General features: G+C 50.4%; 1 protein-coding gene across 2 annotated transcripts in view; it reads left to right on the top strand.

Annotated features, from left to right (window-relative positions):
- Nucleotides 1–11,282, top strand: part of PDIA5 (protein disulfide isomerase family A member 5) — a 92,579-nt gene extending 81,297 nt beyond the window's left edge. For both annotated transcript variants that reach the window (XM_081538008.1, XM_081538009.1), the window contains 3 exons: nt 4,583–4,653; nt 10,508–10,642; nt 11,052–11,282. In XM_081538008.1, coding sequence (XP_081394134.1) covers nt 4,583–4,653; nt 10,508–10,642; nt 11,052–11,132 — 287 coding nt within the window. In that variant the 3' untranslated portion in view covers nt 11,133–11,282. The remainder of the gene's footprint in view (nt 1–4,582; nt 4,654–10,507; nt 10,643–11,051) is intronic.
- The last annotated feature ends 863 nt before the right edge of the window (nt 11,283–12,145 follow it).

Genomic DNA, 12,145 nt, shown 5'->3' with positions numbered 1-12,145 from the left:
CATTGGACAGGGGCGGGGAGGGAGGGGCCTACCTAATGGAAAAAAATCTTTAAAAGTGTTTTCAGCAATAAAATCAGTTCAGTTCAGTTGCTCAGTCGTGTCCGACTCTGCGACCAAATGGACTGTATAGCACGCCAGGTTTCCCTGTCCACCACCAACTACCAGAGCTTGCTCCAACTCATGTCCATCAAGTTAGTGATGCCATCCAACCATCTTATCCTCTGTTGTCCCCTTCTCCTCCTGCCTTCAATCTCTGCCAGCATCAGGGTCTTTTCAAATGAGTCAGCTCTTCGCATCAGGTGGCCAAAATATTGGAGTTTCAGCTTGAGCATCAGTCCTTCCCATGAATATTCAGAACTGATTTCATTTAGGATGGACTGGTTTGATCTCCTTGCAGTCCAAGGGACTCTCAAGAGTCTTCTCCAACACCACAGTTGAAAAGCATCAATTCTTTGGTGCTCAGCTTTCTTCACAGTCCAGCTCTCACATCCATACATGACTACTGGAAAAACCATAACTTTGACTAGACGGATCTTTGTTGGCAAAGTAATGTCTCTGCTTTTTTAATATGCTGTCTAGGTTGGTCATAGCTTTTCTTCTAAGAAGCAAGCATCTTTTTTTTTTTTTTTTTTTTACAAGCATCTTTTAATTTCATGGCTGCAGTCACCATCTGCAGTGATTTTGGAGCCCAAGAAAATAAAGTCTGTCACTGTTTCCATTGTTTCCCCATCTATTTGTCATGAAGTGATGGGACCAGATGCCATGATCTTCATTTTTTGAATGTTGAGTTTTAAGCCAGCTTTTTTACTTTCCTCTTTCACTTTCATCAAGAGGCTCTCTAGTTCTTCTTCGCTTTCTGCCATAAGGGTAGTATCATCTGCGTATCTGAGGTTATTGATATTTCTCCTGGCAGTCTTGGTTCCAGCTTGTGCTTCATCCAGCCCAGCATTTCTCATGATGTACTCTGCATATAAGTTAAATAAGCAGGGTGACAATATACAGCCTTGACGTACTTCTTTCCTGATTTGGAACCAGTCTGTTATTCCATGTCCATTTCTAACTGTTGCTTCTTGACCTGCATACAGATTTCTCAGGAGGCAGGTCAGGTGGTCTGGTATTTCCATTTCCTGAAGAATTTTCCACAGTTTGTTGTGATCTACAGAGTCAAAAGCTTTGGGATAATCAATAAAGCAGAAGTAGATGTTTTTCTGGAACTCTCTTGTTTTTTTGATGATCCAGCAGATGTTTGCAATTTGATCTCTGGTTCCTCTGCCTTTTCTAAATCCAGCTTGAACATCTGGAAGTTCACGGTTCACGTGCAGTTGAAGCCTGGCTTGGAGAATTTTGAGCATTACTTTGCTAGTGTGTGAGATGAGTGCAGTTGTGCAGTAGTTTGAACATTCTTTGTCTTTGCCTTTCTTTGGGATTGGAATGAAAACTGACCTTTTCCAGTCCTGTGGCCACTGCTGAGTTTTCCAGATTTGCTGACATATTGAATGCAGCACTTTAACAGCATCATCTTTTAGGATTTGAGATAGCTCAGCTGGAATTCCATCACCTCCCCTAGTTTTGTTTGTAGTGATGCTTTCTAAGGCCCGCATTCCAGGATGTCTGGCTCTAGGTGGGTGATCATACTATCATGGTTCTCTGGGTCAGGAAGATCTTTTTTGTATAGTTCTCTGTGTATTCTTGCCACCTCTTCTTAATATCTTCTGCTTCTGTTAGGTCCATACCATTTCTGTCCTTTTTGAGCCCATCTTTGCATGAAATGTTACCTTGGTATCTCTAATTTTCTTGAAGAGATCTCTAGTCTTTCCCATTCTATTGTTTTCCTCTATTTCTTTGCACTGATCACTGAGGAAGGCTTTCTTATCTCTACTTGCTATTCTCTGGAACTCTGCGTTCGAATGGGTATATCTTTCCTTTTCTCCTTTGCCTTTTCCTGCTCTTCTTTTCTCAGCTATTTGTAAGGCCTCCTCAGACAACCATTTGCCTTTTTTCATTTCTTTTTCTTGGCAATAAAATAGCAATAAAATAATATATTCTTATTTATCCTATAGGTAGTATATAGTGAAGTGAAGTAAAAGGTTAGTCACTCAGTCGTGTCTGACTCTTTGCTACCCCATGGACTGTAACATATACTTAATTTGTATATAAAGAATCTAAATACTGCAGAAAGGTCACATACCTGATAAAGGTAGGTGTACAGTAAAAAACAAACACCCATTTGGCCTGTCCCCCCATATCCCACCACCCCCCACATCCCACCACCCCCCACATCCTCCGTCCCTAGTTTCTACACAGCTCTTTCTCGTGCTGTTTCGTTGTTCTCTCCTGTTCCAAGCCCCTCTGTTTGCTCTGAATGGTCTGGTCATGGTGACTGCCCCTCTTAGGCTAGCTTGGCTGAGTTGGAATTGGAATTTTCTGTCCTGTCCTTGGTCTTTGTTCCTGTCTCCTCACTCTGGGAGGCTGCTTTAGTTTCCTGCGACACAGAGGTGGTGCCTTTTTAAAGAGCCCATATTAAAAAATCATGCCTCTTCTGGCCCACCTGACATATCTGGGGAACATCTTCATGACCTTTCTAAAACAACCTCCCCTCTAGTTATTCATCTGCCATGCTCTTTCTTTTGGATAATGAGAAAATGAGATGTAGCAGAAGGCCATTAATCTGAGACCTGGATGCTTTAAATTGATGGTAGCAGGAATTTGCACTAAACTGACAGTGACCTTTATGCTTTCAGTAAGCAGAGAAGTTAAAAAGGAGAAATTAGTCCTGATACCAGATTTGGGGGAAGGGAGTAGCTTATTTCCAGCCAGCCTGATGTCTTAGTGGGCATTCACGTGCCACTCACAGGGGACCTCTAGGTACTGTAGGGCACACTTTGACGAACTCTCGACCAGCATATTGTGCTCTTTAAATGTTTTGAAAGCTCTATACCGTCATTCCTTTGTATTACTGATATTTGCATGAATTTGAGCCATTCTTCCCTCTATTGGGTCAAATTAGTACTGTGTTCTTATAATTGCCATTGGCATCTACAGTGAGTTAGGCTGTGCTCGGTACTTAGTCTCAGTTCTGGTGTAACTGTAACCAGCCCAGCTCTCTTCTCTACTCCCATGATGGACGTTGGGAAAATCCCCTTAAGCTGCCTCCCATCACCACCATCCATGCTGCTCTGGGGCCAGCTGGCCACTCCACTAGCCAGGCCATGTGGGTGGTCTCGCCCAGCTCAGGAACCAGCTCAGGTGCTAAATTCAGATTAAAGTTGTAGCTCTGCCTTAATTTGGTTTCACAAAACCCTTTGAAATGCCAGTCATTTTTACCTTATTTTAAAAAGAGAGAGAGCAGGTGGGCCAGGCTGTCTCTGTTCTCTGTCTCAGCTTCCCCAAGGCCATGGGAGGGCTCAAGGCCTGGTCTGACTATTGGTCAAGAAGTTGGCTGGAACCAGGGCTCCCCAGGGGGCATCTGGCCTCTCCCACCTGCGATTTGATCAGAATTAATTACCACAGTCAGGGAACTCCTTCCCTCAAAGCAATTCTGTTCTCTTGGCAGTTGGGTTCAGTGTCTGGAGAGCGGTGGGGAGAGGTGGGTTTGGGTTTTGATGGACCAAAGCTGAGGGGAAGGCCAGGAAAGCGGGTTTAGGCCAGAGCAGCCTGCAGTTTCTTGGGCTTCCTTCCTGGAGGACGGTGCCCCAGGCTTGCCGAGACAGGAGTAGGTGGCCGCACGCAGGTGGGTCCCATGCTGGGGACCTGTCACTGGACCCGGAGGGGCTCAGGACAGCACACATGCCACTGTCCCATCCAGGGCCTCTGGAGCTATGGTCCTCATCCCCGGGTCGGGAACCTAGGCCCTGAGAAGCAGCAGGGACTCCGGCAGCTTGTCCTCTTAGCCTGACCTCGAAGCTCCCATTCCTGGATCCAGAGTTCAGGCAGACTCTAGGGCAGGAGTGGAAGGACAGCATGACAACCAGGGGTCCTCAGTTTGGGGGCGGGGGCTGGGAGGAATGTGGGAATTGACAGCAATGCATGAGCTGCCCGAGTCAGGCAGAGTGCTTGCTCCCACCCTCCACTTTCCCACATGCACCTTTTCAGTCGTGAAATGGAGAGCTCTGCCACTGTCACTGGAGCACAGGAAGGAGCTTCATAACAGGTTCTGAGAAGCCAGAGCACATGTCCTTCTCTTCTAAGCCTGCAGCTCCCGCTGCACCCTGGATCAGGCTCTTCTGAGCCCTGAGGGCAGCCCTCCATGCAACGAACTTGCAGAGCAAGACCACAGTGTCTGTGTCCCCCACCCCCAGCCTTGGGGGGTGGGTGTGGGGTGGGAGGTTCCAGGCAAGAGTGAGCCCCACGCTGGCACAGGCCTCCTGCAGAGCCCTTGTGCAGATGCACAGTGGAGAGTCCGAGTGGTGGGGTTGATACCTGAACCCTGACAGTGGGTGTGCAGTGGGTGGGAGTCAGATGAACCCCGAAGTCTGTTGGGAGGAGAGAAACTCCTGGAAAGGCCTCTCTGGAGGTTCCAGGCAGGGCTCCTGACCTCTGGCCCCACTCCATGTGCAACGCTCTCTCCTCCCCCCTCACACAGGGTGCCCGCACTGTAAGAAGGTCATTCCACACTTTACTGCCACTGCTGATGCCTTCAAAGATGACCGAAAGGTAAGGACACCTTTCCTCTTCATCTCTTGTCCCGCCTCCAGCTTCCCACTAGCACCAGTGCCCACACCTTCCTCCCTTCTGTTCAGGTTGCCCTCCCCAAGCAGCTTCTGCTGAGACATAGGGATTTCTGGCAACCAGGACATCCTTTTCAGAAGGCAGGATAGAGCTGGCTGCATTTATGCTGCAAAATCGACTGAAAGGGATACACTGAACCGTTACAGCCCTTACTTGAAGGAGGGGGTGGTAAAGGGGTCATTTGTTCATTCTTTTTTAATGCTCACATCTTTTTATGGTAGGATTTGTAGTCATGCACTACTTGTGTAATTAAAAGTACAAATAAAAATATCCCACAAAAGTCAACTGGAGGCGGCCAAGGTGGAGGAGAGCAAGGCCGTGGGAACGGAGCCTCATCCCGCCTAAGTGAAAGGCTCCTGCAGCTGCTGACTGATGAAGCAGAAAATTAACAAGCTAGAGCTGCAGATCGGCTTAGAGGACAGGGAGGGGGCCCCAGGCAGCTCCAACAGACCAGGCAGACTCCGAGGCTGAGGGGGTATATGGCAGCAAGAAGACCCCAGAACTCAGGCTGGTGCATCTGGGCTGCTGCTGAACTGCATGAGCTGTAAGACTCTCCAGGTCTCACGTTTCCTTCTTCTAAAGTTGCAGTGCTGGTTTAGATGGTCTCAAAGACTCTTCCGAGCCTGGGACTCCCATCATAGGAACTTGTCCCCTGAAATGCCCCCCAAACACTCTCACACACACCCAAATCCAAAGTGCCTTGTTTTTCCAGGTGGAATTGTCAGGCGCAGCTGGGGCAAGTGGGATACAGATGCTGAGATCGCCTTGCATTGGCCCCATGGTGGCGGTGATGGGGTGGTGAGAGCTGTATAGGAACAGTGAGTCAGAGGAAGCCAGGCACATGTGGGAGGACTCAGGCTCCAGACACCTTCCCTGAATTTAGGAAGTCCCATGGTCACCTGCGAGCCCTGCCTGTGCCCTTGAGACACCCTTTGCCATCAAGAGGGAATATAAGGACCAGAAACACTTATATCCTCTCCCTGCCACTTGGCTTGCATTGAGGGGCACGGCAGGGAGGTGCTTTGTCTTCTGTCTCCCTCACCCCTCCACCCACTTCTGCCACCCTCGACCTGAGCGGGGTGACTGCTCCCAGTCTAGCCACTCCAGCACAGCCCAGGCTGCTCATCCCTGCAGGGCTGGGCGTGGCTTGGTGCAGGGAGGCCTTTACTCCCCAGGACCAGAGCTGGACTGGCAGTCTCTCCGCACAGCTCCCATCATTCTTTACCCAGAACACTTGGTGCCCTGGGCACACAGGAGGGTGACCAGTGTGGGGGCTCCCCGCCCCTTGGCTGCTCAGGTCTCCAGGGCCCGTGAGGGGATCACACCAGTCCTCATGAGACCAGGCTGGCTGTGCCCGCCATTGGCAGCCGAGGGCTATTCCTTCTCTTCTCCATCCCACCTGCTGATGCATAGGGGTCTCGTTTCCATGGTGACCCCCCCTTCTCTGAGATACCGATATGCCTTTGCTTAATTATCTTAACTTGGGCCAGTAATGTTGCTGACCTTTTCCTAGAGTTATTCCCCCTGTTATTCCTTGTCTCTCCTTCCAAGCCAGGCATCACCCTCACTCATTTTCAGGAACACACTTAACATCTCTGTCCCAGGCAGCTGGCAGGCCAGCGTTTCTGGAGACGGCTCTCAGTAGCAGCAGGAAGCATCCTGTTTTCAGCCAGGGGCACTGGTGCCGTGATGATTGGGTACCATCCTAGAACTATCAGATCAGAGCCTCGAGGGGATGGCTCCAGGTATTTGTGCTGACCACAGGCTGGTGTTTAGGGACCGCTGGCCTGTCCAGCCCTCTCCTCCTCCTGAGGGATGAAGGCCAAGAAAGGAGGAGCTGTGTCTCTTGCCCAGGGACACCCAGTGTGTCACTGACAGCCAGAAGTGGGTCTCCTGACTCCCAATTCTTCCTGACACCCCATGCTGCCACCTGTGAGCCAGAATTGCATTTTTTGTTTCCACCCAGAAGCTTGTCCCCGTTCCTTCCCCAATCAATATGCAGTTGGTTGTTCACTTCCATTTTCATAGCCAAAGTCAATATTAGCTCCTGCAGAGATTTATTTTACTGAATCAATAAAGCCACATGAGGCAGCTCATATTTTAACTGGGGAGCCTCCCCATCCCAGGAGGTTACTGGGGACTTTAGCAGTTGACATGCTGAGGGGAGAAAGGGCTGCACACTGTTAGTGTTGAAACAGGAGGCTTTCTGGAGGTAGCCGTGAGGACGAGGATCTCAAGTGGAAGGCTGACCACTGGACTGGCAAAGTGGGGCCTGTCTCTCACTGCTCAGCAAAGTGTCCCAGCCCGGGGGTGGGGGTGGGGGGACAGCAGCACAGCTCCCGGCCAGGTGCAAGGTCATCCTGGGAGCAGGCCCTGGAGCAGCGGGAGCCCCTCTGTGATTGGCTGGTGAAGCTAGGGTAGCTCTGGCTGTGTGGTGTGTGTTGTGTATCGTCCCTCGAGTTCATAGAAGGGAGAGCTCCCTGAGGGCAGGGACCTCATTTGCCCTTGAATCCCCCACAGTCTTGACACCTGAAATCTCTGTAGATGTTGACTTGGATAAAGGAACTGGGTAACATGTTTGATAGTTCCTAAGTCCTCCTCCTCTTCTGCTGATATTACTTCTAAAGCCTTTTGTTACGTTGTCCTCACAGTAGTTTAGTCACCTCGGTATTATTACTCTCTCATTTTACAGATGAGGAGATTGAGTCTCAGTGAGGTTAAATGACTCGCCCAAAGCCAGCAGATAGAAAGGGGCAGCATGAGAACCGAATGTATAGGCGTGGTCAGAGGTCTCCCAGAAGTGGACTCGGGGCCTGGACTCCCATGCAGGGAATTTCTGGGGAGGTGGTCTTGGGGAGCAGTTGAGGGGATGGAGGAAGGGAAGCCAGAGCAGGTGTGTTAATGAGCAAATCATTGCATGGCTAACTAGGCTTAGTCCCTGGAGACCTCAGCAGGGACAGAGTCTTCCCCCTCGGAGGTCGAGGAAGCCAGGCAAGGTGTCCTCAAGCCTCTCCATCATGGGCCTCATTTCTAGCTCCCTTCAGCCAAGAGTTGCAGGTGCCATTGGCAAGTGCTGGACAGACAGGGCATTGCAGGACGCTGACAGCCACCTGCCGTGGAACAAATCTAGAAGTTAGTGTATGTTCAGTGCTGTGGGTGAGTTGGTGCAAATCTTGAGTGGGTGTAAGGGGGGCAGCACTCAGGTGAAATTGGGATAGATATGGAGAGGTTTATTTGCTGCCCTTTTTCCAGAGAGTCTAAGCCACTTCTTGTAGAGGGCCCATGCTTGTCTCCCCTTCTGCTATAGAGACTGAGAGCTGAGGAGCCTTTGCAGCCGGAAGAAGCACTTCATATAGGTGACTGGCAGCTATATTAGAGGATTCAGAATAAGTGCCCATTTTTTATTTAGTCAATTTATAAAACCATACACCACATTTCCCACAGCTCCAGGGAATGTATACAAATTAAATTCATAATTTAAATCAGATGCAGGGAGAGCAGCGGCCTGGAGCAAAGCTTATTAAACACTTTCACAGCCGAGCAGGGGAGCGACGGCCCCTAGACGAAGGCTGCCCTGGTGCACGGTTCCCACGGGGCCAGCCGCTCAGCACCTGCCCAGAGAAACGGAACCCTGAAGACGGCCAGAGGAGTCTCTGCCTCACATTGCTAAATAAATTAGGAAGAACTTTAGAGGACGAGTTGGAATTCTCAGAAGCCTGCTGATACATGTGGACACAGACAGACAGCAAGTGTCCCTGCCTGAAGGAGACAGCTACCCCACTTTCCTAGCCACATATTGCCTGTGGGAATGCAGGGCAAGTGCCCTCAGATTTGGCTTTTAAAGAAAAGCTGGAAAGCCAAACTTTATATAAAAATCTTTGGGCTCTTTTTCTAGGTTGGCAACTAAGTCAGATTCTTTTTTTTTTTTTTTTTTAATTTTCTGTGGGCCAAACGGAAGAGGACTGAGAATCAAATAGCGATTGTGTGCAGTGTTCACAGACTCTGCTCTAAGAGGTCTCATCGTATAGAATGCTTTGTAGCCGAGGATGTAGAAGGGGGCTTGAGGGTGGGCAAGTGGGGGACAAGTGCCTGGTAACCAGAATGCAAGGCTCACTCTTCACTGCCTGTCAGCCCTGCTCACCTGGGCACAGGTAAATAAGCATGACTGTTGGTGCCCTGCAGGGCTCTCCTGCCTGGAAAGGGGACCTCTATCCAAATGTGAATAACCAGCAGCCAGAGAGCCCCATGAGTCATGGCTGTTCAGCAGTTTTAAACCTCCAGCACAGTCGTCGTTCTGTGTGGGCTCCTGAGTGGGTTCTGGCCCTCAAGGTGCCACGCCCATTCCTCTCGCGGATCCCGGCATGGGCTGGTCCTAGCTGGGTGCTCCTCCCTCAGGCCTTCATGCCACTGGCTGCCTTATTACTGATGGCTCAGATCAAAGGTTAGCTCCTTGGAAAGGCCTCCTTGGCCGTCCTGGTGAAAGCAGCTCCTCTGGCCACAGTCTATCCAAGCACCTCCTTAGTTCCTTCAGGGCATCCTTTGGACCCTACAGTGATCTCGCTTGTTATGTGTCTGTACTGCCTTCCTGTAGTAAGAGTGTCAGTCGCTCGATGGCTGACTTTGTCAAGATCACCACTGTCCTCGTAGCATCCAGAGCAGGCTTGGCTTCATCAATGCCACCCCTCTTCTGTAACGCTTTTGGATTGCTCTTGCTGTTAATCAACCCTGTCCTCTCCCTCCCTGCTCTGTGACCCTCAACAGGAGAAAAGTTCCCCATGTCTGCTTTATACCCTCTTACTGGGAAAGAGCAATAAATAAGGAAAAACTGCCCAGCATGTGGAATTTTTTAGATGGGCAAGAAGAGGCCAGCAGCCAATTTAGGAATCTCTTTCTGGCCAAAACCTTTTTGCTTTAGTCATGTTGAACTCTGTCCCAGGTTCTGGAATGTGTTCCCCAGGATGGAATCTGCTTCTCCTCCTCCATCAGTCCTCTGCCCAGGGGGAAAACTTTGCAGAGTGCTTCTGAACCCCTTTGCAAGGCCATCCTGGCACCCTGAAGCACCTCCACATACCTCCTATCATGCCTTGGATTTGCCTCTTTACCCAGCTCCCTGACCAGATTCTGAGCTCCTGTTGCGGACAGAGCCAGTGTCCGGGGCCAGTAGGAGTGCCTCTAACAGCAGCTAACGTGTACTGACCTCTTCACCTCCCTTGACTTATCTCACTCAGTCTTCAGGATGTCCTGATAGCCCAGGTATTGATACTATCTCCATTTTACAGATGAGGATGTTGAGGCATGAAGATGCTAAGTGATTTCCCGTAAGTGTCAATATTCAGCCAAGCCAAGACTTACACATGGGAAATTTGACTTCGAAGCTCTTGTTCTTAACCTTGGTACTACACTGCCTCCCCAAAAAGATGTTCAGGAAATATTAGTTGATGAATGAATGAGTCCCACAGTGCCTCACAGAAAGTATCACAAACCTGTAGTGTTTACAGATGCTTTCAAGTCATAATTTCCTTTACATTGTACTCTTGATTTTAAAGGGTAGTCTGAGGGCATTCCTCACCTATCTGCCTGGGGAATTGAAAGCAAGTGCTGTTGGCCTCAGTGGAGCGTGGGACTGGGGGTGCTTTGGTTCAGTGTGTCCCTGCTGTTGGGGAGGAGCTCAGAAATCACAGGATCTGGGCCTCGGGTGCAGCCTGCACGCAGAGGGTCCAGGCCTCAGCTCTCAGATTGGAGACCCCCATGCTGACCCTCCCCTTCTTGGGCCATGCAGATTGCCTGTGCCGCTATTGACTGCGTCAAAGAGAAGAACAAGGACTTGTGTCAGCAGGAGGCCGTCAAGGCCTACCCCACTTTCCACTACTACCACTATGGGAAGTTTGTGGAGAAGTATGACACCAATCCGACGGTGAGTCGTGGGGAGGCACTGCCCTGAGCTCTGTCTGCTGAGGGGCTGGGAAACAGCCACTGAGGGGGCTTCCCAGATAGCACAGTCAGCTGCGACGCTCAGAGCCAAGAAGGCGAGGCTCCGGCCTGGCTGGAAGGGAATCCCAAGAGGTTTTCATACAAGTCCTGGCCCAAGAGCAGGGTGGGGGCAGAGGAGAATTCCAGGGTTCCAGGGTGCGGGAGAATTCCCTCACCCACTTTTCAGGGCTTCTCCATAGTCAAACCGATGCTCCCCACATGGGCCCGGCCACGCCCTCAGCCGCCTCCCTGTGTCCAGAAGTGTGAGCACGTGGAGGGTCAGGGAAGGGGCATAAGGGGAGGGCATAACATCCTCATGGAGTTACAGGTCCTTCTCTCCCCCTTCCCTACAGGAGCTGGGATTTACCAATTTTATCCGAACGCTCCGGGAGGGAGACCATGAGAGACTAGGAAAGAAGAAGGAAGAGTTGTAATTTCTGCCTCAGAGAAAGCTTTTCCATTACACTGTGAACGATACCTGTTTTGTTGTTCTTTCTGAATTTCCACATGTTCTGAAGACGAAGTTTTTTATAGCCGCATATGGCCGTTTTGTACAATTTTGAAATAAAATTAAACCGATTGTTTGGTGGTGTAGGTTATTTCTGTGGAGCCTAACAGGTGGATGCCGTATCCTCCCTCCTTCTGTGTCCTCTCCTGAGGGGTGGAGAGCCCCACTCCTCAGTCATGTCTGCCCAGGAGAGACCTTGGGGCAGGCGGGTGAGGAGGGAGGCAAGGATACTGGCCCCAGTCAGCCACTGGAGAGCGGAACAGGGGGATCAGATCACGAGATAGCCTATTGGATAATGACTGATTTGGGGGGGAAATGCATTAGGATGGTCAGGAAAATGGGATTTTGAAGCTGACGGGAACCAAGCATTAGCTTTTTCTGGATCATTGTGGTTTCAGTTTGGGTGTGTTTTCCTGGAATGCATTTGCATATTTCTCTTTCTCTGGCCATTTCTGTCTTCCTCTCTCCATCCCCTCCCAGCTGTCCCATTAAAGAAGACTAAGTCTCCACTCCAGGGGATGGTGCAATGGTCAAGCCCAGGTGGAAGGGCATCTAGAGTGGACTGGGGAGGGGGGGCGGCCTTTGTGCAGCTGCTTGCTCCTCACCCTGGCTGGAAGGGATGATGTGTGGGATGTGGGGGTGTATTCTCAGCGTGCGGATGCTGGTCTGTAAACCAGCTCTCCTCGCCCCACGACAGTAACCTCCAAATCTTTGCAAGCATGCTTCTCATGGATGGGCGCCACCCAGGCCTCACTCTGACTCTCATATCTCTTTCCTGACTGTCTTTCCCACTAGGCCTGTTCTCTGTATCTCTGCATGAGTAGCACCAGCCCTGAGCTTAGCACTTCTGCCAGAGCGATGTTCCTTCTCCACAGGAAGTAGAGCAGCCTCGCTCCGCTGTCTGGACTTCAGTGTTCTGCAGCGGTCCTCACCTTGCAC

This window comes from Giraffa tippelskirchi, chromosome 2, assembly GCF_054371585.1.
Source record: "Giraffa tippelskirchi isolate mGirTip1 chromosome 2, T2T-mGirTip1v1.2.pri, whole genome shotgun sequence".
Classification (NCBI taxonomy): Eukaryota; Metazoa; Chordata; class Mammalia; order Artiodactyla; family Giraffidae; genus Giraffa; species Giraffa tippelskirchi.
Note: the sequence above shows the minus strand (reverse complement) of the source record. Positions and strands in the feature narration are given on the sequence as shown.